The sequence below is a fragment of the Bos mutus genome, chromosome 7 (assembly GCF_027580195.1).
Source record: "Bos mutus isolate GX-2022 chromosome 7, NWIPB_WYAK_1.1, whole genome shotgun sequence".
Classification (NCBI taxonomy): domain Eukaryota; kingdom Metazoa; phylum Chordata; class Mammalia; order Artiodactyla; family Bovidae; genus Bos; species Bos mutus.
Genome location: NC_091623.1, coordinates 56,809,360 through 56,832,790, shown reverse-complemented (window position 1 = coordinate 56,832,790; position 23,431 = coordinate 56,809,360). Strand labels below are relative to the sequence as shown.

Sequence of the window (23,431 nt, the reverse complement as noted above, 5' to 3'; positions counted from 1 at the left end):
AGTGGTGGTGGGGGGCTTGGCTCCCATGGGGTGGGGTGGATGTCTCTCCCCCAAGAAGAGACAGAAGGAAAACTGTTCTTCCCACTGGAGCAGGCGTCTTAGTCCTAGACCCTTGCCCAGCCCCAAGGGGCCACGTCTTGGGCGTGGCTTGGCTTCAGCAATGGCCAATGACCGCCCCCCTCTCCCTGTTCCTGCCACCACAGCTGAGTTCCAGGCCCTATGCAGCAGCGGTCTTGGCATCACCACGGATGGCAGAGGTGAGCGGGTTGGGGCTGGGACTGAGGGCCAGGGACGTGGTTGGGAACCCGGTCAGGTCACCGGGTTTCACAAAGTATTACAGGCTGGGAGGGCATTCTCCCATAGCTGTGGAGGCTAAGTGTCCCAGATCAAGGTGTGAGCAGGGGTGGCCTCTTCAGAGGCTGTGAGGAAGAGTCTGTCTCACACCTCTCTCAGTGTCTGGCACTTAGCTGTTAATCCTTGCTTGGTCGAAGCATCTCCCTGATCTCTGCCTTCATCCTTTTTTTTTTTTTTTTTTTTTTTTAATTTACAATGTTTCTGGTGTACAGCAAAGTGATTCAGGCACTATATATACGTATGATATGTATAATTTTCAGTATATATATATATTTTAGTATATATATACATACATACAGTTTTTAGATTTTTGCCCTTATAGGTTATTATAAAATATTGAATTTAATTCTCATGCTATACAGTAGGCCCTTGTCTGTTTTCTGTTTTATATAGGGTAATGTATATATGTTAAGGACTTCTTCCCTGGTGGCTCAGTGGTAAGGAATCAGTGCAGGAGTCATAGGAAATGTGGGTTTGATCCCTGTGTTGGGAAGATCCCCTGGAGCAGGGCATGGCAACCCACTCCAGTATTCTTGCCTGGAGAATCTCATGGACAGAGGAGTCTGGAGGGCTATAGTCCGTGGGGTTGCAGAGTCAGACACTACTGAAGTGACTGAGCACACATGTAGGCACATATATATGTTAATCCCAAACTCCTCTGCTTTCCTCTCGACACAGGGTTCGCCCTGTGTGTCTGTGCCCAGACCTCCACTTTTATAAGGATACAATCATATTAGAATGCACTGTATGTCCATCTCCAAATAAAGTCACGTGCTGAGGTGATCCTGGGGATGAGGACTCCAACCTATGACACCATCCTTTCCTGTTACAGCCTTCCTGCCTGAGCAACAAATAAAAGGATTTAGGATACAGCCAGGTTTCCCATCCACCACTGGGTCATGGGGGCAGGGCAGATGTCCAGCGCCCCTCCCTCAGTTAAAGGGACAGATTCTGGATCCAAATGCCTGGGTTTAAATCCCAGCCAGCATTCTTTTTTTTTTTTTTTTTTTTTGATATATAGGGCTGCCTATTCCTCCCCCCTCTTTGGCTGTGCCATGAGGCTTAGGGGATCTCAGTTCCCTGACCAGGAATTGAACCCACGCCATGGCAGTGAAAGTACTGATTCCTAACCGCTAGACCACCAGGGAACTCTCCAGGCCCTACTGTTTACTGATTGAATACTGACCAAGTTACTCCCCATCTCTGCACCTCCTTTTCTGTAAAGTGGATATACTCGTAGGTCCCATTTCAGGGACGTTGTGAGGACCAAATAAGTTAATATACTCGGCACAAAACAGTAAGCATTTTATAACATTAGTGATTATGATTGTGCTTTAAAAGAAATTGTTGCTGATGTAATAACGTCTGTTCCATGAGTTCCACACTGGGGACAGTTTGCCACCTCCCAGGTGCCATTTGGCAATGTCTGGACAAATATTGGGGAGGGCGCTCTTGGCATTTCATGGGTAGACGCTGGAAATGTTGCTCAACATCTTACATTGCACAGGTTCCCCCTTCCCCCTGCACAAAGCAAAGAATGATCCGGCTCCAGTTATCCATGATGTTGAGAAACCCTGGTTTCCAGGGAAAGGAGGCAGGGTCTAGGTTGGAGCTCTGGCCCTGGAGGACCTGGCTTCTGGAGCCTCCAGGGAACCAGGGCAGCTGCTGATGCCATCTTCCTGCTGCAGACATCAACGAATGTGCCCTCGACCCCGACGTCTGTGCCAACGGCATGTGTGAGAACCTGCGGGGCAGCTACCGCTGCATCTGCAACCTGGGCTACGAGGCAGTCGCGGATGGCAGGGAGTGCACTGGTGAGCATGCCGGGCGAGTGGACGGGCGGAGGGGTGCCGCCCCCACTGCACACCCCTCACCCCACTCTCTGGCCCCATGCCCGCCTTGCAGATGTGGATGAGTGCGCCCTCAACAGCCTCCTGTGTGACAATGGGCGGTGCAGGAACAGCCCAGGCAGCTATAGCTGCTCCTGCCCTCAGGGCTTCAGCTTCCGGCCAGACACGGAGACCTGCGAAGGTACAGGGTCCTGGGGGGCACACAGACACGCACACACACACAAGTACTTATGCACACTGCATGCTCTGGGTACACACATGCTGCCAGATGCATGTATACCTGCATTTACCCACACAGACACGCTCAAAGCCATACATGTATTCATAGTCTCACAGTTACACTCTTCGGTACACACTCACACAGTACCCACATTCACACTTACTCTCACTGATGCGAAGAGCCAACTCATTGGAAAATACCCTAATGTTGGGAAAGATTGAGGGCCTGAAGAGGAGGGGGCAACACAAGATGAGACGATTGGATGGCATCACTGACTCAATGGACATAAATCTGAGCAAACTCCAGGAGATGGTGAAGGACAGGGAAGCCTGCGTGCTGCCGTCCATGGGCCACAAAGAGTCAGACATGACTAAGTGACTGAACAATTCTCACTCTTTACACATATACTCATAACCAGAGTTACACCCTCAAAGGCACACCCTTATACAGACACTCTGACATTCACACACTTGATGATCACTTGATTACACACACCAGTAGTCACACAAAACAGACTTACACACCCATATTCACACTCATAGTCACAGTCCCACACATCATACACTCTCATGTGCACACTCTCAAAGACACGTGTGTGTCCACATTTTTACCCTTTCGCACACTTAGGCTCACAGCCACACACACTAATATGTGCAGATACCACATACCCACACAGTTGTGCATTCACACACTTAAATATACTCACACACAGGAATATGTGCCCACCCGCCCTCACACACACTTTCTTGCAATGACCTTGTCCATTACAGACCCCTGGGCACTCACAGATACCTGCACGAGCAAGCGCGTGCACACACACACACACACACACACACACACACACACACAGAGTTAAGCGCAAGCCTCCGGCAGACTGCCTCCTCTCCCACCACAACGAAGTCTCCCCGTCTGGGTTTTCCTCCTGCCTCTCACTCTCGGCCTCTCTTGTGCCATGAGTGACCCTTGCAGGGCCACCGTTCCCCACCGTGCCTGTCCCTGTACACTTTCACCCGTGCGGGCTCCCAGGATCCTGCGTGTCGGCGTGCACGCGCAGGTGCACTGCACAATTTAATGCAAACACGCGCCTCTGCGCCTGCCCAGTCCGTTCCCTCGCCTTCTGACCGCATGCGCCCCCTGCTGTTGGACTTTGGCAGCGGCGGAGGGGAGGGGCCTCAGGTCGCGTGAGGCTCCAGTTCCTGCAGCTCAGGGATCTGACGGGGGTCGGTGGCTGGTTGTCTTTGTAGACATCGACGAGTGCCTGTCCAACCCGTGTGTGAATGGCGTGTGCCGCAACCTGGCCGGCTCCTACGCCTGCGAGTGCGCCCCCGGCAGCCGCCTGGGACCTTCAGGCACCATGTGCCTAGGTGAGAGGCCCCACGGAGCAGCGGGGACCCCGACGCCCGCCCCGGGGAAGTCTGGGTCTCTGCGGGTTAGTGTGCAGGTGTGGGCCTGTCAAATGACACAGCCGGCCCCTTCCTGCAGACAGCACCAAAGGCACCTGCTGGCTGAAGATCCAGGATGGCCGCTGCGAGGCGAACCTGCACGGAGCCACCCTGCGCTCCGAGTGCTGCGCCACGCTCGGCACTGCCTGGGGGAGCCCCTGCGAACGCTGTGACATGGGTAATGCCCTAGGAGGGGCGGCTCTGGGGGCTCCCTGGCCATTGAGAACCATGCGGGGGAAAGGTCCCCTGGATCCGGGTGGAGAGAATGACTCCTCTCCCCAATCACAGACCGCGCCTGTGCCCGAGGCTTCGCCCCCGTGAAGGGGCTCAGCTGCGAAGGTAACTCCCCACCCTGTGCACTTCACCACCACTCCCCCACCACCACCACCAGGAGCAGGCAAGTGTCATGGTGGCTGCCTAAGGCCCTCTCTAAAGTCATTGGAGAGCTCCCTCCTTGGTATCCGGGTCTTCCCCACAATCCCCCAGCCCAGGAGGCTGGCACTGCCTCTTCCCACCTCCCCAAGAACCACGTGGTGTCCTGAGCCCATAGGGAGCCAGCTCCCTGGGAGCCTCCAGCTCTAGCTTCTCCTTGCTTGCTGCTGCCTAGATGTGAATGAGTGTGAGGTCTTCCCTGGAGTCTGTCCCAATGGGCGATGCATCAACACTGCAGGCTCCTTCCGCTGCGAGTGTCCAGAGGGCCTGATCCTGGACACCTCCGGCCGGCTGTGCATAGGTGAGTGTGGGCCTGCAGGGTCCGGTGCAGGGCCTCCAGCCCTTCCTTCACTGCCTCCACTCCCAGCAGCTGGAGGCCCTTCCTAGGGACAGGTGGAGTCTTGGGGGTCCTCTTGTACTCTGCCCACCCCCTTGCTAATGTGTCTCCAAAGACATTTGTTTTTTTGGAGGGGTTGGATCCCCTTAATCAACTGCCCTTCTAATGAAGCTCATTGCAAATGGTACGGTCTCTTGGAATGTTATCTGCCACCTTGGTATATTCTTTCTTGCTACCAAACAAGGTTTACAGGAGGTGGATTTGAGCACGAGGCACCTGCCTCTGTCATGAGTGGTAATTCATGCCTGCAGCCCTTCCTCAGCATCCAGGGCTCAAACCCTCACCCTGAATGGCTTGCTCTTAGGCTCAAAGGCTCTGAGATATTTTCCCCCTCAAGGAGGGCTTCTTGCTTTACACCATCAACATCTTGAACAGGACATTTCTTGGCCAAGAGCATCTGCCAGCCAGCAGGTAGGGCTCTGCATTCTATCAGTTTTTCCTCCCATAGTAACATTGACCCATTAGTGGCCTCCTCGGTGGCACCATGGAGCCTGGTCAACAGAAGGCAGATGGGCCCTGATGACTCTTTTCAGCTTTGATTTTCTTCTAAACTGAGCTTCAGGTGTGCATCAGGTTTTCTTGCTGATCCCAGAATGTGAGCAAGGAAAGAAAGTAGCCAAGTAAAGAAAAAATAAAAATATTACTGAATTCACAGCCAGGTGAAATGCTGTCTGAGCAGCCCTGGACCAAGGCATCGGGTACCCAAGAACTTAAGACGGAGCCCTGTGTGTCGTGGCACTTCTGTTTATCTTTATTTTTTTCTAAAGGTTCTGTAACAGGGTCTCATTTTCAAATGGATCCACTTAAACATATGTTCCTTTTGCAAGAGGTGAAAAATTGTCCTAGTCTAGGGATCAGCCAGTTGTTTCTGCAAAGGGCCAGAGAGTAAATATTTTCAGCTTTAGGAGCCTCAGAATCTGTTGCAGTTACTCAGCTCTACGTGTAGGACAGACATAAATGAATATGACTATGTCAATAAAACTTTATTTACAAAAACAGCAGGCAGTTGGCACCGTGGGCCATAGTTAACCAGCCCCAGTCTTAGACCATCATGTCTGGTATTGAAAGAAGCCTTATCCATTGCCAGATTATTCTGAGGAGATTTTAAAAATTAAACACACACACTCTGGAACCACGTGGCGTAGTTTGAATCTATCTCTACCTCTTACTGTGTGGCCTCAGGCCAGCTACCTAACCCGTCTCTGCCTCAGTTTTCTTGCATGTAAAATAAGCATGATGATAACCATTTTCCTCTTGGTGTTATTTTAAAGACTAAATGGGTTGATGAGCTTAGAACAGTGCCCAGCACAATGGCACCCCACTCCAGTACTCTTGCTTGGAAAATCCCTTGGATGGAGGAGCCTGGTAGGCTGCAGTCCACGGGGTCGCTAAGAGTCGGACACAACTGAATGACTTCACTTTCACCTTTCACTTTCATGCATTGGAGAAGGAAATGGCAACCCACTCCAGTGTTCTTGCCTGGAGAATCCCAGGGATGGCGGAGCCTGGTGGGCTGCCGTCTATGGGGTCGCACAGAGTCGGACACGACTGAAGCGACTTAGCAGCAGCAGCAGCTTAGCAGCAGCACATAGCAAACACCTAGCAGTGCAAGTTATTATTAAAATGTAACTTTGGGGGATTGCCCTGGTGGTCTAGTGGTTAAGACTTTGCCTTCCAATCCAGGGGGTACAGGTTCCTTTCCTGGTCCCGGAGTTAAGACCCCACATGCCTCTCGGCCAAAAAGCCAAAACATGGAATAGAAGCAATATTGTAACAAATTCAATAATGATCTTAAAAATGGCCCACATAAAAAAAAAATCTTTAAAAAATTTTTGTTTTAAAAAAATGTAACTGTTGGGTTATACCCTATTCCAGTTTAACTGTTGGGAATTCCTTGTGGTCCAGTGGTTAAGACTCAGCTGTTTTTATTGCCAATGCCCTGGGTTTGATCCCTGGTCAGGGAACTAAGATCCCACAAGCCCCACAGTGTGGCCAAAAAAAAAAGGTCACTTGGAGGACATGGAGTGTCAGCTGAGAAATTCAGTCTCCCCACTGGGGAGGACGTTTTGGACGACACTGCCTGTCCTGGCAGCCAGAGTGTGGCAGGGGTGGGACTGGTGACCACCCCTCCTTGCAGACATGCGCCTGGAGCTTTGTTTCCTGCGTTGGGAGGAGGACGAGTGTGGGGCTGCCCTGCTGGGCAAGTACCGGATGGATGTCTGCTGCTGTACTGTGGGGGCCGCATGGGGCACCGCATGCGAGGCGTGCCCTGAGCCCGAGTCCCCGGCTTTTACCAGCCTGTGTCCCCGGGGGCTGGGCTTTGCCAGCCGGGACTTCCTGTCAGGCCGTCCCTTCTATAAAGGTGCGTTTGGGCTTGGGGAGCCTGGATGGAGGATGGGAAGAGGGCAGAGCATGGGCAGAGGCCTGGAGTGGGAAGCAGGTTTGGGAGAGACCAAATATCTGTGATCAGAGGGGTGAACGCTCAGGAGGCAGGGGACTCAGGGACATGGAGTAGTGTGACGTTTTGTACTCCCGTGCTGCAGATGTGAATGAGTGCAAAGCCTTCCCTGGGCTGTGCGCCCATGGCACATGCCGCAACACTGTGGGCAGCTTCCGTTGCTCCTGTGCGGGGGGCTTCGCCCTGGATGCCCAGGAAAGGAACTGCACAGGTATGTACCTGCCTCTGCCTCCTTGGCAGGTGCCTGCAGGGATGGGGGACCACAAACTAGAGGCGCCTAAAAGGCAAGAACTGGCCTTGTTCCTCCTGCCTGTCTGCTGTGTGACCCAGGGCAGCTCAATACCCTTTCTGGGCCTCCAGGATCCCGGCTATAAAAGGAGGGGCTAGCAAAAGGTGGCACTAGTGGTAAAGAACCCTCCTGCTAATGCAGGAGACATAAGAGACACAGGTTTGATCCCTGAGTCAGGAAGATCCCCTGGAGAAGGGCATGGCTACCTACTCCATTATTCTCATCTGGAGAATCCCATGGACAGAGGAGTCTGGCGGGCTGCGGTCCATAGGATTGCAAAGAGTCAGGCATGAATGAAGCAACTTGGCATGGCAAAGTAACCTCCGGCAACTTCCCTGGTAATCCTTTGCTAAGACTCCGTGCTTCCAATGCAGGGGTCCTGGGTTCAATCCCTGGTCAGGGAACTAGATCCCACATACCTCAGCTGAAAACCCTGCATGCCTCAACTAAGACCCAATGCAGCAAGTAAATAAATTGATTAATTTAAAACTGATCTCTAGGGGCCTGCGGGCTGGAAAGAAATTCCCTCCTCTCATCTGGGGGTGCAGTCACAGCACCTCCATTTCCCTGGCTCTGTTCAATGCCTTGGGTCTCCCCTGTGGCCCTGGGTGTCTGCAGACATGGAGGCCTGGCCCATGCCCACTGTCTCCACAGACATCGACGAGTGCCGCATCTCCCCTGACCTCTGTGGCCAGGGCACCTGTGTCAACACCCCGGGCAGCTTTGAGTGCGAGTGTCTCCATGGCTATGAGAGTGGCTTCATGCTGATGAAGAACTGCATGGGTAGGCAGCCACCCCAGGGCAGGGTGGTGCCCGTGGGTCTTGGGGCCGAGCCGAGGAATGGGGTGGGAGGACATTGCTGTGCTGGATGTGGGTGGAGGGGGCAGAAGTAGAGAGAAGCCATGATCCAGCTGGGACAGCAGGTGTGAGTGTCGTCCCTGAAGACTGCCGGACACTGGGTCTGGCATTCGGAGGAGAAGCATGGGGACCAAGATTTGGGCAGGTTCTCCCAGGGTCGGGGTAGCATGAAAAGAGGAGAGGGCCCTGGAGAGAGGAGCCTCTTCCCTTTTCATTTTTCTCATTCATTCAGTGAACGTTTCACATGCATCTACTCGGGGGAACTATGGAGAGCTCGGATACAGGAGGCCATTTCCTTGGAGTTCAGGACCTAATAGGGAGGATAAAATAAATCCCTAGACAAACAGAAAATAAAGAGCCACTGTCAGAAGCACTTGAAAGGGCTGTGTGGTGCAGTGTGAGCTGAGAACCCCAGGGATGTATCCCATTCTGTGGGGCCAAGAGAGTGGGAGTAATTGTGGTGAAGAAGGGCTGAAGAGTTGTATGGAGAAAGAACAGTGTGTGCAAAGGCCCTGGGGTGGATGTGAGGGATGGAAGGAGCTGCTGTGGGGAGGAGGGAAGGTGGAAGGGGGGACCGTGTGTGCAAAGGCCCTGAGGTTGACATGAGAGATGGGAGGAAGCCCCTGAGGCTGGAGTGGGAGGAGAGTTGTGAGATGAGTGGTGAGGCCCCTGGTTCCATGTACTAATGCCCAGTGGGGCTGGTCCTTGCCTTCCCCCTGTCACTTCTGGGGTGGGGAAGGGGTTCCTCAGGGCCTCCTTTAGCTCCAGGAATGTCAGCCTGTGTCCCTGAAAACTCTGAGAATTCCAGCTTCCCTCCCATTCTGACTCCCCTGGGTCATCCACACCCCAGGGCTCCAGACTCTCTTGGCCTCAGCCAGGGCAACAGGGTTGGGGGATGGGGGCAACAGGGGGGAGCTTCCATGAGCCCCATCACACCAACCTGGATCAGCATCTCACACCTCTTCTCTCTCTCCACATGCCCAGATGTGGATGAGTGTGCCCGGGACCCGCTGCTGTGCCGGGGAGGCACCTGTACCAACACAGATGGGAGTTATGAGTGCCAGTGTCCCCCTGGACATGCGCTGGCAGCTGAGGGCACTGCCTGCGAAGGTGAGTGCAGCTTGCAAGAGGGAGAGGATACGAGTATGTGTGTTTGTGCATCTCCCTGAGTACATACTTGTGTATTTGTGTGCATGAGTGGTCGCATGCATCAGGTATTGGGAGAGCACATTTGTGTGTGTTTCTGTGTGAAAACAGAAAATCGAGTGTGTGAGTGTGGGTCAGTGTGCACCCATGTGAAGTGTCACTTGTGTGGTTGTGAGATGGAAGGAGTGTGTATTTGTGTGTCTGAGCATGCAGGTGTCTTTCTGGGAATGCATCTGTCCAAGAGTAAGTGTGTATTGGTGTTTGTGTGAGTCTGTGAGTGTGTAAGTGTTTACACAAGAATGATTGTTCTTATGTAAGGCGATGGAAGTGGTTATTTGTGTGTCTACATAAGGTTGTGAGAGAGTGTGTGTCTAAGTGTGGGGATGTGTTTGCACACGGGTGTGTTTGTGGAGGGGGCTGTGTGCATGTAGGTGTGTCTGTTGAGCGTGTGTTTGTATGTGTGTACACAGGGGGTGGGGCTTCCCCGGTGGCTCAGCGATTAAGAATCTGCCTGCACTACGGGAGACATAGGAGATGCAGGTTTGATCCCTGGGTCGTGAAGATCCCCTGGAGGAGGGCATTGCAACCCACTCCAGTATTCTTGCCTGGAGAATCCCATGGACAGAGGAGCCTGGGGGGCTACAGTCCATGGGGTTTCAGAGTCGGACACAACTGAAGTGACTTAGCACACACGCACACAAGGGTTCTTTGTGAGTCTACCTGGGTGGATATGAAAATGTGACACAAGGGCAAATCCAATGCAATGCAAGGTGTGCAAATATGTTTATGAGTGGGCGTGAGGTGTGTTTGTGAGTCTGAGTGTGCATCTGGCTATGCAGATGTGTGTCTACTGAGGGTGATTGTGTTTGTTTGCGAATAAGTGTGAGGGTGTGCTGCTGTGTGAGCTGTGTGCATGTGGCTGTGTGGATCAGGTTGTGGGTCTGTCTGCTGAGGGTGAGAGTGTATCAAGGGTGGGTTTCGGGTGTCTTGTTAGTGTGCACCTGGGTGGATGTGTGAATCAGGGTGAGGTGCCCTTTTGTACTGGGCTTCCCCAGTGGCTCAGCGGTAGAATCCACCTGCAATGCAAGAGACAGAAGAGACACAGGTTCAATCTCTGGGTCAGGAAGACCCCCTGGAGGAGGGCATGGCAGCCCACTCCAGTATTTTTGCCTGGAGAATCCCATGGACAGAGGAGCCTGGAGGGCTGCAGTCCATGGGGTGGAAAAGAGTTGAATATGACTGAAACGACTTCACGCATGTGTTTGTACCAGGGTGAGATGTAGACTCACACCCATGGCGGGGGGGTGGGGGGGTGGGGGGGGCGGGCATAGATGCAAGAGTGTGAGTGCATCATCGTGCATGCGTGTGTCCCTGTGCAGAAGGCGGCTGGGCACAGGCCCATCCTTTCCTGGGGCCCCTCCGCCACCTGCTGCCCTTACCAGCCATCCGTTTCCCCCGTAGACGTGGACGAGTGTTCCCTGAGTGACGGCCTGTGTCCGCACGGCCAGTGTGTCAACGTCATCGGTGCCTTCCAGTGCTCCTGCTATGCCGGCTTCCAGAGCACACCTGACGGCCAAGGCTGCGTGGGTGAGACCGCGCCCGCCCAGCCCCAGCCGCGGCCCCCGCCGCCGCTTCAGTCTCTCCTGGCCTCAGTCCGAGCCCCTGCCTCTACCCTTGACCACCTCCGCCCCGACAGTCAGCCCCCTGCTTGATGTGCCTCCGCCAGGCCCTCACCTCGCCCAGCCTCCCACTTCCACCTTGCCCCGCCTCCCATCACGTCCTACCTCTTACCACACCCTCACTATGCCCCGCCTCCCGCCTTGCCACGCCCCTGCCACGCCCCCAGCTCGGCCTACCTCACCCGGCCTCCTGCCACGCCCTCGCCATGCCCCGCCTCCTGCCTTGTCACGCCTCCGTCACGCCCCCCACCTCGCCTTGCCCTACCTCCGGCGGTGCCCCCTACCTCTTCCTGCCTCCTGCAGATGTGGACGAATGCCGCACCAGGAACGGTGGTTGCCACGTCCACTGTGTTAACACTAAGGGCAGCTACCAGTGCGGATGCGGACCTGGCTACTCTCTGATGCCCGATGGGAGGGCGTGTGAAGGTGGGTGGGTGCGGCACCCTCCCTCCGGCCTGGGATGTGGGAACCCACCTGGCCCGGCCCAAATGAAGCCAGCCACACCCTAGCCAGGCCACTGACCCCGCAGAAGTGTCCCTGGGGTTCCCCCTCTGTCCCTTCCCACCTGCAACCCGACCCCTACCCTGGTCCCCCAGATGTGGACGAATGTGAGCAGAATCCGGACATCTGTGACGGGGGCCAGTGCACCAACATGCCAGGGGGTCACCGCTGCCTCTGCTATGACGGCTTTGTGGCCACGTTGGACATGAGGATGTGTGTAGGTGAGGAGTTGGGACTATATACAGGTGGAGGAGGCAGCTTCACTTCACTCACCAGGCCTTCCACAAGGAGACAGGTGGGCAACGCAGACGCCAGGCCCGTTCCCGGGACACGTGGGCAGGGGAGAGGCAGGTTTGTTCTTGGTGGTCTGCTCCTGGCCACCTGCACCCCGAGGCCCTGCACCGAGACCTGCGGGATCTTGTTCACAGCAGCAGAGACCCCCCCAAACCTTGTTCTTTTGAATACGCTTATTAAACACCCACTGTGTACCCAGCACATACAGCCAGGTGCGTGCCCGGCTTTGAGAGTCACCTTATAAGATCATCAGAGACCAAGGGGTTTATGCAGAGGAAGGTGTATGAGATAGAAGGACGCTGTGTTCTCTGAGCCCTGCTTTGGGACCTTGTCTCTGTCGTCTCTGCCAGGGTCACTGCCATCTTCTGGTGGGGGCTGGTTGGCACAGGCCCTGGGGAGCAGATGTGAACTGGTGACTCCATCAGGGCAGAGCTGGGGCCAGAGTACAAGGATATGAAAAAGGGAACCCTCCCAGGGAGAGGTGTCCAGCTCAGTGCAGCTTAAGCATTCCAGATCACAGCAATCTTAGGAAACACTGAACAAAAGGGGCTTGGGACCAAGTTAAGTAGGAAATGCTGCCTCCTCCATCCCTTCTTGCAGATCCACATCGGCAATAAAGGCTCTGAAAAGGCCTTCAGGCCTTAGCTTTAGCTTAGCATCTTCTTAATGTATTGGTGTAAAATCTTTTTGGAAATGTTTGTCCGATGTGTTCCATGGAATATGAACTATAGAATGTTGACTGAATTCTCGCAGCTGCCCAGGGGTGGAATGGGGGAGCTATAACCAGTAGTGGAATCAGGGGAGCTCCCTGCCCTTGAAGATGGGCAAAAAGAACCTGGACACGGGACCCACGTGGCAGGGCACGCAGCCATGCTGCTATACCCCACCCTCACCTGCTTCTTCTCCTGTCACCCCATAGACGTGGACGAGTGTGACCTGAACCCCCACATCTGCCTCCATGGGGTCTGCGAGAACACCAGGGGCTCCTTTGTCTGCCACTGCCAGCTGGGTTACATCGTCAGGAAGGGGGCCATGGGCTGCTCCGGTGAGCTGGTGGTCAGTGGAGCAGACGCAGAGGGGCGCCCCTGAGGGACCAGCTCAGGGTCTTTGGGGTCCACCCCATCCCTTGGGGCAGAGCAAGGCCAGACCTCATTCTTACACATTTCCACTGGTGGGCCCTCGTGCTGAAGCAAAAATAGGATCTGATCACATGCCCGTGGGGCTCCCTTGATGGCTCTGCAGGGGCAACTCTGGATCCCTTAGATCCACAGCAGTTCCTAAGGCGTGTAAGCCTGATGCTTTTAAGTGTCACAGCGATGAACATTCAAACATGTCAGTCGTTCATGACCACAGACCTGGTGCCTCAGAACCACAGATGTCTCCTCTCTATAGAATGGTTCTGGAGGGCAGAGTCTGAGATCAGGGTGTCAGAAGGGTTGGTTCCTTCTCAGGGGCCCAGAGGGAGAACTGGCCCATTCCTCTCTCCTCATCTCTGGTGGTAGCCACAGTGCTTGAACACATCACTCCAGTCTCCATGTCTGTCATCACGGGATGTTCTTCCCTCTGCGTCCAAATTTTCCTCTTCTTGTGAGATCACTGGTCATTGCATTTAGGACCCCCTGTAATCCAGGAGGACCTCATTTTAATTTGGTTACATTTACAAAGACTTGGTTTCCCAAAAAGGCCACGTTCAGAGGTTCTTAGAGTCAGGATTGAAACATGCTTTCTTGGCAGGGAGAACATAATTCTATTTGCCATCATTATGTAGTTATTTCAATGCATAGTAGAAGCAAACATTAGAAAACAGAGCATCCAAACCATGATTTCTTAGAGATCGTTGTTATACGTTTTTCTTCTAAAGTACATTCACGTAAGTAAAAATGGGAGACAGCGTAAAGAAACTTTTAGCGAGGACTTCCCTGGTGGTCTAGTGGCTAAGACCATGTCCTTGCTCCCAGTGCAGGGGACCCAGATTCGATCCCTGGTCAGGGCACTAGATCCCACGTGCTGCAACTAAGAGTTCGCATGCCACAGCTAAGACCTGGTGCAGCCAAATAAAATTCTCACAAAGGAAAAACTTTCAGGGAACGGTAGCTCACTTAGGTGGTTGATGAACATCGCAGAGATGATAAGGCTGATGCAAAACTGGCTGAGGGTTAGACACTGTGGTTTAGAAGGAAATCCTGCTTTAGAGGGAGAGTGTCTTCATTAAGACAGTGACTTTTTTTGGCTGTGCCATGTTAGTTCCCCAACCAGGGATTGAACCCAAGCCCTTTAGTGAAAGCCAGGAATCCTAACCAAGGACAGTTCCTCTTATTGTCTACCCTGAGTCTCTCATGCTGCCATTTCAGACCATTTCTGGGGCATGCTGGGAGTCATGCCCTGTTGAGTTTGGGGGTTTTCCTTTTGGGCTCTGGGTGAGGGTGGAAGCTCCTGCAGTGGTGAGGGGCATTTCTGGGCCCAGTCCTACCCTAGGGAAGGTCTTTTCTCCTGCTCCTGCCCTGAGTCTCCCCACTCTGTACCTGAAGCCCTGTTTCTACTAGGCCCAGGCCTCTTGGGGGGTCCTCTGTCCTCCACCCCATCTCCTGGTCCTGCCCTTCTATGCCTGGGTCCCTCTTCTCTCAGATGTAGATGAATGTCAGCTTGGGGGACACAGCTGTGACAGTCATGCCTCCTGCCTCAACACCCCTGGGAGTTTCAGCTGCAGTTGCCAGCCAGGCTGGGTTGGGGACGGCTTCAAATGCCGTGGTAAGTGTCTGGGGGCCAGAGGTCTGGACAGAGAAGCAGAGGTGGGTGGGGTGAGTGGGCAGGCTACAGCCGAGCAGAGGTGTCTGGGTTCAGGCATGTCCATGGGGGAGGGTCAGGGTTGGGATTTGGAGGGTCTGCCTCCCCACAGCCCCCCAGCGCACACACCTGGGGGACCCTGGGTTCCGTCTCCTGCAGACCTGGATGAATGCGCCTCCAAGGAGCATGGGTGCAGCCCGAGAGCTGACTGCCTCAACGCCCCCGGCTCCTACCGCTGTGCCTGTCGCCTGGGCTTCTCTGGGGATGGCTTCTCTTGTGAAGGTGAGGTCGGGGCGTGGGATGGGAGGGCTGGAGGGGTCCAGAAAGGATGGCCAAGGGGGCTGGATTCCGAGGTGCCCACGACTCACACTGATCCACTCACTGCTCTGTGGATGCCAGAAAGGATGTACCTTCAGCCCTTGGGGCCAGAGGCCAGGCCCTGAGTCCCTTGAAAGTGCAAGTGAAAGTGAAGTCTCTCAGTCATGCCCGACTCTGCGACCCCATGGACTGTAGTCTACCAGGCTCCTCTGTCCATGGGATTTTCCAGGCAAGAATACTGGAGTGGGTTGCCATTTCCTTCTCCAGGAGATCTTCCGAACCCAGGGATTAAACCTGGGTCTCCCACATTGTAGGCAGACACTTTACCATCTGAGCCACCAGGGAAGTCCCAGAGTCCCTTAGGGGCAGTCTTCTCCCCTGGACTCCAAATGTGTAGAGTTTTCTGGGTGTGGGGACAGGAATACTTGCTTTCTGTTGGCCCTCCACCCCAGATTGTGAGCGACCATGACCCCTGTCCTCTCCCTGGCTCTGACTCAATCACCTGCCCACTGAGTCGGGGTCTGAGTCCCCCCAGGCTACTTGCCAGCTCCCTAGAACTCCAGGTGACAGTGAAGGGTTCGAGTGATCAGGGCCGCCTGCCCCCACCATGTGGGTCCTCACCTGCTGACCACCAGCCCCCCTCCTTTGAGTCCCTTTAGACAGGGACGAGTGTGCAGAGAATGTGGCCCTTTGCGAGAATGGGCAGTGTCTCAATGTCCCCGGCGGGTACCGCTGCGAGTGCGAGATGGGCTTCAGCCCCACCAAGGACCAGCATGCCTGCCAGGGTGAGGTCTGGGGCGGCCGGGGTGCGGGCAGAGCAGGGGGTCCCTGGAGTCGCTGGCGCTGGGGGCAGCAGGAGCGGGATGCTGACCAGGCTGTGCTCACCTGGGCTCCACTCCTCCTCAGATGTGGATGAGTGTGTGCTCGGGAACATCTGTGTGTTCGGGAGCTGTGAGAACCTGCCGGGGATGTTCCGCTGTATCTGCGACGAGGGCTATGAGCTGGACCGCGGTGGTGGCAACTGCACAGGTGTGGGGTCCGCAGGGTTCAGGGTGGCAGGCTTGTTCCATCAATTCCCATAGATCTCTTCTCACATGTCCTCTACAGAGTGGGGGGAGTCCTTGTCTGACCCCACCTCCAATAGTGCCCCTCTCCATTAACCTTCATCATCATCATCATTTATCATCCCCCAAATAAATCCAGTGAATCAGGGAGACTTCTCTGGCAGTCCAGTGGTTAAGATTCCATGCTTCCACTGCAGGGGACACAAGTTCGATCCCTGGTTGGGGAACTAAGGTCTCGCATCCTGCATGCCATGCAGCCAAAAGAAAAAAAGGATGCTGTAAATCAATGAAGTCGAGCTCCCTCCACCGCAACCATCAAAATGGTCTCCCACCTGTCTATCCCAAATGGGAGTCAGCAGACTTTTTCAATGAAGGGCCAGCCAGTAAATATTTTCAGTTTTCAGCCATACAGTCTTTGCCCTGTAGCTTAGAAACAGACATAGGTGATAAGTGAATGAATGGTTGTGCTTGTGTACCAGTAAAATTTTATTTACACAAACAGATAGGGGGCCGGATTTGACCCACAAGTTGTAGTCTGCCAGCCCCTAGCTTGAAACATGTCCTCAATATTGGTTTTTGTATGTTAGCTCGTGGACTCTGCTGGCAAAGGCAAACCTCCAGGCCAAGCAGAAAAGAGCAGAGGAAAGCAGGGGGTTGCCTGGGACAGGCTACTGTCCCATCAGGCTTTCTTCCCAGGGGCCTTGTCCTTAAGACCAGCCCCCAGCAGCCAGGTATTCGACTCCCCAGGAAAAAGGCAGGAGGGAAGTGAGTTGAGAGGGGGAGGATCTCTGCTGATGCTGCCCCCACCCCACAGATGTGAATGAGTGTGCAGACCCTGTGAACTGCATCAACGGCCTGTGTGTCAACACCCCCGGCAGCTACCTCTGCAACTGCCCGCAGGATTTTGAGCTGAATCCCAGCGGCGTGGGCTGCGTGGGTAAGTATGCACTCTGCTGCAGGTGGGGTTCTGGGGTCCACGCGCTGGATGAGGCCACCTGCTCCCGATAGACAGGCCCTTGGCCAGAGCAATCATCCCTGTCTTTTGCGATACAGCCTTTGGGCTCTAGACTGACAGATGGTCAGAGTCACATATGCACACAGACACATGCACACACAGACATACATAGAGTAATACACAGTTACACATACAAGAGGTGCAAACACACACACAGACACACCCACCCTATTTCTCCCCCACCACTTGCTAACCACCCCTTTCTGCCTGTTTAGATACCCGGGTCGGGAACTGTTTCCTGGACACACAGGATCGAGGGGACGGTGGCATTTCCTGCAGTGCGGAGATCGGGGTTGGCGTCACCCGGGCGTCCTGCTGTTGCTCCCTGGGTCGGGCTTGGGGCAACCCTTGTGAGCTGTGCCCGCTGGCCAACACCAGTGAGTCCCTGAGTGGAGTGGGGGCTGGAGAAGACAGAGACCTAGCCCTGGTCCAGGCTCCCTTAGGGCTTAGGGGGTCATCTCTGCTAAGGGAGGGACACTGGGAACCAGAAAGGGAGAAGGACTCGGCCTGGGTCACACAGCATATTCTCAGCAGTTCATCATCTCGACCTCTCCCCAGAATCTCCTCTGTCATCTCTTCCTGCAAATTCTTTGTATGTGTACATTTACTTGCCCACTCAGTCAGTCAACAAACACTGAGAAGTCCTAGGGCAAGGAACCCAGAGAAGGATGAAATACAGCCGCTGCACCCTGCCCCCACCCATAAACCAACAGTCCCTGGACTGTTGAGAGTAGAACTATTCTAAGGGTCTGTTTGAGACATAGTGATGGCCAAAGAGGAAGCCATGGAGAGGAAGTGGGTAAGGGAAGTCTTCCCAGGAGAGGACTTGAATGAGGTTTTGAAGAGTGAGTAGGAGTTTTCTAGGCAGTGTAGGGGGAAGGATGTGTGGTGCAATGGGAACAGCATGTGCAAAGTCCTCAGGTGTGGAGCAGGGAGGCATGTGTATACCTATTCCGGGGCATATGTGTGTGTGAATGTACATGCAAGATCTTCCTTTCATGGGGTAAACTTGTGGTCACATTAGAGTCTGGTTTTGGATCACAAGAATCCTTCCTCCCTACCCCCAACTACCACCACAAAATCCATCTGCTTACATGTTGAAGGTGAGCAAGTGTTTATACACACACACACAGACACCAGATCCTCCATGATTGTACCAGTTTCTAGGCTCCAGAGGCTGAGGAGGTAAAGGGATGTAGTTTCTATGGTAACAGGATGCCAGGCCCATTCTTGAGGCCTTTTTAGGGGACCTCCCCTCCTGTGCTTCCCCTAAGCTTTGCCCAAATGCCTCACCCCACAGCCCCTCACAAGAGCTTCTTTGCCTTGCAGCTGAGTACAGAACCCTGTGCCCAGGGGGTGAGGGCTTCCGGCCTAATTCCATCACTGTCATCCTGGAAGGTGAGTTCCTGGTAGACTATCCATCCGTGTACCCACTGATTGACCTTCCTTTCATGTCCCATCACCAAGGAGCAGAGTTGGGCAACTTTGGGGTGGGGGGCAGGTCCTCTCAGCTTTTCCACCTATTGGTTTGTTGATTCATCCTTCTATCCAGTCCCCATCTACCCATCCATATATCCATTCCCCATCCATCCTTCCACCCTTTCTTCTTTCCTTCCTTCCATCCATTCATCCATATATACATGCATATAAGTACGTTTATCCATCCACTTACCTACAATCCATTCATCTACTCACCTACCCGCCCACCCATCCATCCAGTCATTCTTTTCATCCATTGACCCGTTTGCTTATTTGACCCGTTCTCTGCTTTTCATATCCACCTATCTGCCCATTGATACATCTATCCTCCCATATCCATCCATCCACACATCCATCCATCCACCTACTCATTCCTCCTTTCATTTATTCATCCGCCTACTCACCCACCTATTTATTCACACTCATGTTCTTGTCCATTCACACTGTTGTTTATTCCCTCATCCACTACTTTTCATCTCTGTCCATCTGCTTACCCACCCACCCATCCATCTATTCTTCTATCCAAAGTGGATAATGAGATTGGGAATTCCATCAAGAGGGAGCTTTGTGAAGGATAGTTGGATGGATGAGAGGATGGATGATCCAATGAAGGGAAAGAGGATGAATTCACAGTGACATTGACCCAGGAGAGTCTGGGTACAGCCTCTAAATATCCAACAGCTCTTGGGTGTCCTTAAAGAAGCAGGAGGTCCCAGGGGAAAGCATGGGTGTCCCCCAAGTACTCTGCTTGGGTATAGCTTCCAAGCACAGCTTCCTCACTTCCTGACAGACATTGACGAATGCCAGGAGCTGCCAGGGCTGTGCCAGGGGGGCAACTGTGTCAACACCTTTGGCAGCTTCCAGTGCGAGTGCCCACCTGGCTACCACCTCAATGAGGATACCCGCATCTGTGAGGGTGAGCTTGAGCCCTCTCCTCCCTGCCTGCATTTCTGCCCAGCCTCACCTCTTCTTCAGGGCCTGGGGGCTCACATGCCCCACTCCAGAGTCTGCTCCCTTGCCTTGCTGCCCAGGGCCCACTGGAAGGGCTGCGAAGGCTTCCTTGGAATGCCCCGATCTACCCTCTGCTCCATTGCTTCTTCCCCATCTCCCCATTGCCTGACCTCCAGCCTCCTTCCCACTCAGAATTGATCTGGGTTTATCTCAGCAGCCATGCCCTTCCTCAGGGCAAAAGCTGACCAAGGCCCAGAGCTAAGAGAGGAAGGAAACAGACACCTAAAGAGCAGTCACACCTTTCCTTTAAGCATCCGCTTCATTTGTCTTACGGTCCTCTCTTGCATCTTAGTAACAACCAACAGTTAATTGGTGTCTGTAATTGAGTATCACCACGGAGCTGAGCACTTGCCATTCATTCATTTACCAAAACAGCCTCATGGGGGAGATGTTCCTACTATGACCCCATTTTTCGGATTCAGAAACTAAGGGAGTTAAGTCACTTGAGTGGTGAAAGTGAAAGTGTTAGTCATTCAGTCATGTCTGACTCAGCAACTATAGCCCATTAGGCTCCTCTCTGTTCATGGGATTCTCCAGCCAATAATACTTGGAATGGGTTACTATTCCCTTCTCCAGGGGATCTTCCTGACCCAGGGATCAAACCCAGTCTCCTGTATTGTAGGTGGGTTCTTTACTGTCTGAGCCACAAAACCAGCCAGTAAGTGATAGAAACTGGGTCCCAGCCCAGCCATCCTGATCCTTGAGCCTGAGCTGTTTTCATACAATGTATCAAATTCCTTCCTTCATCCATCCATCTGTCCACCAACCCATTCCTTTTTTTCTTTTCAGCAATATTAACTGAGCACCTGCATGCAACCAGACACCAGCATCAGCACACTAGGACAGCAGACTGTCCACTCTGAGCAGCACGCTTTAGTTGTTCAGTCACTCAGTCATGTCCTACTCTTTGCAACCCCATGGACTGCAGCACGCCAGGCTTCTCCTCTCCTTCTCTATCTCCCAGAGTTTGCTCAAACTCATGTCCGTTGAGTCAATGATGCCATCCAACCATCTCATCCTCTGTTGCCCCCTTGTCTTCCTGCCCTCAGTCTTTTCCAGCATTAGGGTCTTTTCCAATGAGCCAGCTCTTTGCATCATGTGGCCAAAGTATTGGAGCTTCAGCTTCAGCATCAGTCCTTCTAATGAATATTCAGGGTTGATTTCCTTTAGGATTGATTGGTTTGGTCTCCTTGCTATCCAAGGGACACTTAAGAGTTTTCTCATGCTTTAGAGACTCAAGGAAATGGTGAAGGCTGGGAGAGATCTAAGCTCGAAAGCTCCTTTGTATGTGTAGGTGGGAGCTGGCAAACCAGAATCAGAACCCAAAATGCTTGAAAATTATTTTATCCTTCCCTGCTTCTCCTATCCCATAGACTATCAAAAGAAAAGGGGAAAACTTCTGTCATCAAATATGGCAGTGTGCTGCATTTTTTGACTATCACAGGGCAGAAAGATTTCAACCTGAATGTTGGCCTTGGCTGTGGAGCCTTGCAGGGTCAGTTCGTGCCCTTGAGGGCTGCAGTCTTGCAGTACTTTCCAGCTTTCGGGCTCAAGGGCCCTCTACTCCGAAGCCCCCACTCCCCAGCCCTGTCCACTTAGTTTAATGCTCTGCTCTTGCCATCTTGAAATTCTTCATATACTTTAAACAAGGGTTTTCATTTGCGCTGGGCAAATTCTATAACCAGTCCTTGTTGAAAATTTTATCTGACTCCTAGAATCACTAAGTCACATGGTGATTCTGTGTTTGACTTTTCTGAGGAACTGCCAAACCGTTTTCCACAGCAGCTGCACCGTTTTGCATTTTCACCAGCAACATACGAGGGTTCCAATTTCTCCATGTTTGTTATCAACACTTGCTATTTTCCATCATTTAAAGTAATATTATCCTAGTGCGTGTGAGGTGGTATCTCATGGTTTTGATTTGTGTTCCCCTAATGACTAATGAGGTTGAGTACCTTTTCATGTGCTTATTGGCCATTTGTGTATCTTCTTTGGAAAAAATGTCCTTTCAGGCCTTTTGCCCATTTAGAAATTGGGTTGTTTGTCTTTTTGTTGTTGAGTTGTAAGAGTTCTTTATATATGCTGGACAAGACTCCCATCACCTATGTGATTTGCAAAGAGTTTCTCCCATTCTGTGGGTTGTGTTTTACTTTCTTGATAGTGTCACTGATGCACGATAGGTTTAAATTTTTATGAAATCCAGCTTATCTGGGTTTTTTTGTTTGCTTTTTGGTTTGTGCTTTTGGTGTCGTATCTAAGAATCTATTGCTAAATACAAGGTCTTTAAGATTTACCTCTGTGTTTTCTTCCAAGGGTTTTATGTGTTACCTCCCCTGTTTAGGTCTTTGTATTTTGAGTTAATTTTTTGTATTTTGAGTTAATTTGAGTTTTGTATTAATTTTTTTGTATTTTGAGTTAATTTGAGTTTTGTATTTTGAGTTAATTTTTGTGTATGGTATGAGGTAGGATCCAACTTCATTCTTTTGCATGTGGATATCTAATCGTCCCAGCACCATTTGTTGAGAAGCCTCTTTTTTCTCCATTGAATAGTGTTGTTGAAAATCAATTGACTATAGATGTCTGGGTTTATTTCTGTACTCTAAATTCTATTCCACTGATTTATAGGTCTATCCTTATACCAGTACCACACTCTTTTGATTACTGTAGCATTGTAAGTAGTTTTAGAAATGGAGAAGCCTGACTCCTCCAACTTTTTTTTCTTTTCTCAAGATTGTTTTGGCTATTTGGGGTTTCCTACAATTCCATATGAGTTTTAGGATCAGCTTTTCCATTTCTGCCAAAAAAAGAGAAGTCATTGGGATTTTGATTCGAATACATTGAATCTATAAATCACTTTGGGGAGTACTGACATTTTAACAATAATGAGTCTTTTAATTCATGTCTACAGGATGTTTTTCCATTTACTTAGGTCTTATTAATTTTTCTTAGGAGCGTTTTATAGGTTTCTGCGTACAAGTCTTTCACCTCTTGGGCTGCACTTACTCTTAAATATTTTATCTTTTGGATGCTAAGTGGAATTATTTCCTTAATTTCACTTTTAATTACTTTTTGATAGTGTGCAGAAATACAACTGAAATTTCTTGGTCAGTGTTTTGTTGATCTTGTATGCTGCAATTGTGCTGACCTCATTTATAGTTTTAATAGTTTTCATTCTGTGGATTCTTTAGTATGTCCTCTATGTCGGGTTCCCTGGTTTTGTAAGGTTTTGACTGGGTCCCAGAGTCCATCAAAAGTTGATTTTGTCGGTCTTGCCCAGCTCTGTAGCTGCTTTTTGTGGAGGAGTAGAACTTCAACATTCCCTACTCTGCCATCTTTGGAAATGTCACTCCTAGTGAAATAAACTACTGCTTGTTTTTGTGTAGGCCATTAGGAATGCTTTTTACATTTTTAAAAATTATTGGGAAAAAATCAGAAGAATAATATTTTGAGCCACATGAAAATGACATGAAACTCACATGTCAGTGGCCATAAATCAAGTTTTATTAGCGCATCGCATGCTAATTTGTTTACGCATTGTCTTTGGCTGCCTACACGCTCCTTGGCAGTGTGAAAAGCTCATCAGAGACCATTGTTGCCTGACAATGCGAAAAAAAAAAAGCCCTGGTGGCTTAGTGGTAAAGAATCTGCCTGCAGTTCAGGAGATGGAAGAGACATGGGTTTGATCCCTGGGTTGAGAAGATCCCCTGGAAAAGGAAAGGCAACCCACTCTAGTATTCTTGCCTGGAGAATCCCATGGACAGAGGAGCCTGGTGGGCTACATTCCATGGGGTCACAAAAGGATTAGACACGACTAAGCAACTAAGCAGCAATTTGCTTTGC

The 23,431-nt window shown here is 51.9% G+C and overlaps 1 protein-coding gene across 1 annotated transcript in view; it reads left to right on the top strand.

The window, feature by feature from the left end:
- Nucleotides 1-23,431, top strand: part of FBN3 (fibrillin 3) — a 70,411-nt gene that overhangs the window by 16,138 nt on the left and 30,842 nt on the right. The window contains exons 18-40 of the mRNA XM_070373776.1: nt 204-257; nt 2,043-2,168; nt 2,260-2,385; nt 3,669-3,788; nt 3,907-4,044; nt 4,155-4,205; nt 4,474-4,599; nt 6,833-7,057; nt 7,239-7,364; nt 8,097-8,225; nt 9,285-9,410; nt 10,908-11,033; nt 11,429-11,551; nt 11,722-11,847; nt 12,840-12,965; nt 14,546-14,668; nt 14,864-14,986; nt 15,682-15,807; nt 15,929-16,051; nt 16,901-17,023; nt 17,317-17,478; nt 18,431-18,499; nt 19,371-19,496. Of these exons, the coding sequence (XP_070229877.1) occupies nt 204-257; nt 2,043-2,168; nt 2,260-2,385; nt 3,669-3,788; nt 3,907-4,044; nt 4,155-4,205; nt 4,474-4,599; nt 6,833-7,057; nt 7,239-7,364; nt 8,097-8,225; nt 9,285-9,410; nt 10,908-11,033; nt 11,429-11,551; nt 11,722-11,847; nt 12,840-12,965; nt 14,546-14,668; nt 14,864-14,986; nt 15,682-15,807; nt 15,929-16,051; nt 16,901-17,023; nt 17,317-17,478; nt 18,431-18,499; nt 19,371-19,496 (2,823 nt within the window). The remainder of the gene's footprint in view (nt 1-203; nt 258-2,042; nt 2,169-2,259; nt 2,386-3,668; nt 3,789-3,906; nt 4,045-4,154; nt 4,206-4,473; nt 4,600-6,832; nt 7,058-7,238; nt 7,365-8,096; nt 8,226-9,284; nt 9,411-10,907; nt 11,034-11,428; nt 11,552-11,721; nt 11,848-12,839; nt 12,966-14,545; nt 14,669-14,863; nt 14,987-15,681; nt 15,808-15,928; nt 16,052-16,900; nt 17,024-17,316; nt 17,479-18,430; nt 18,500-19,370; nt 19,497-23,431) is intronic.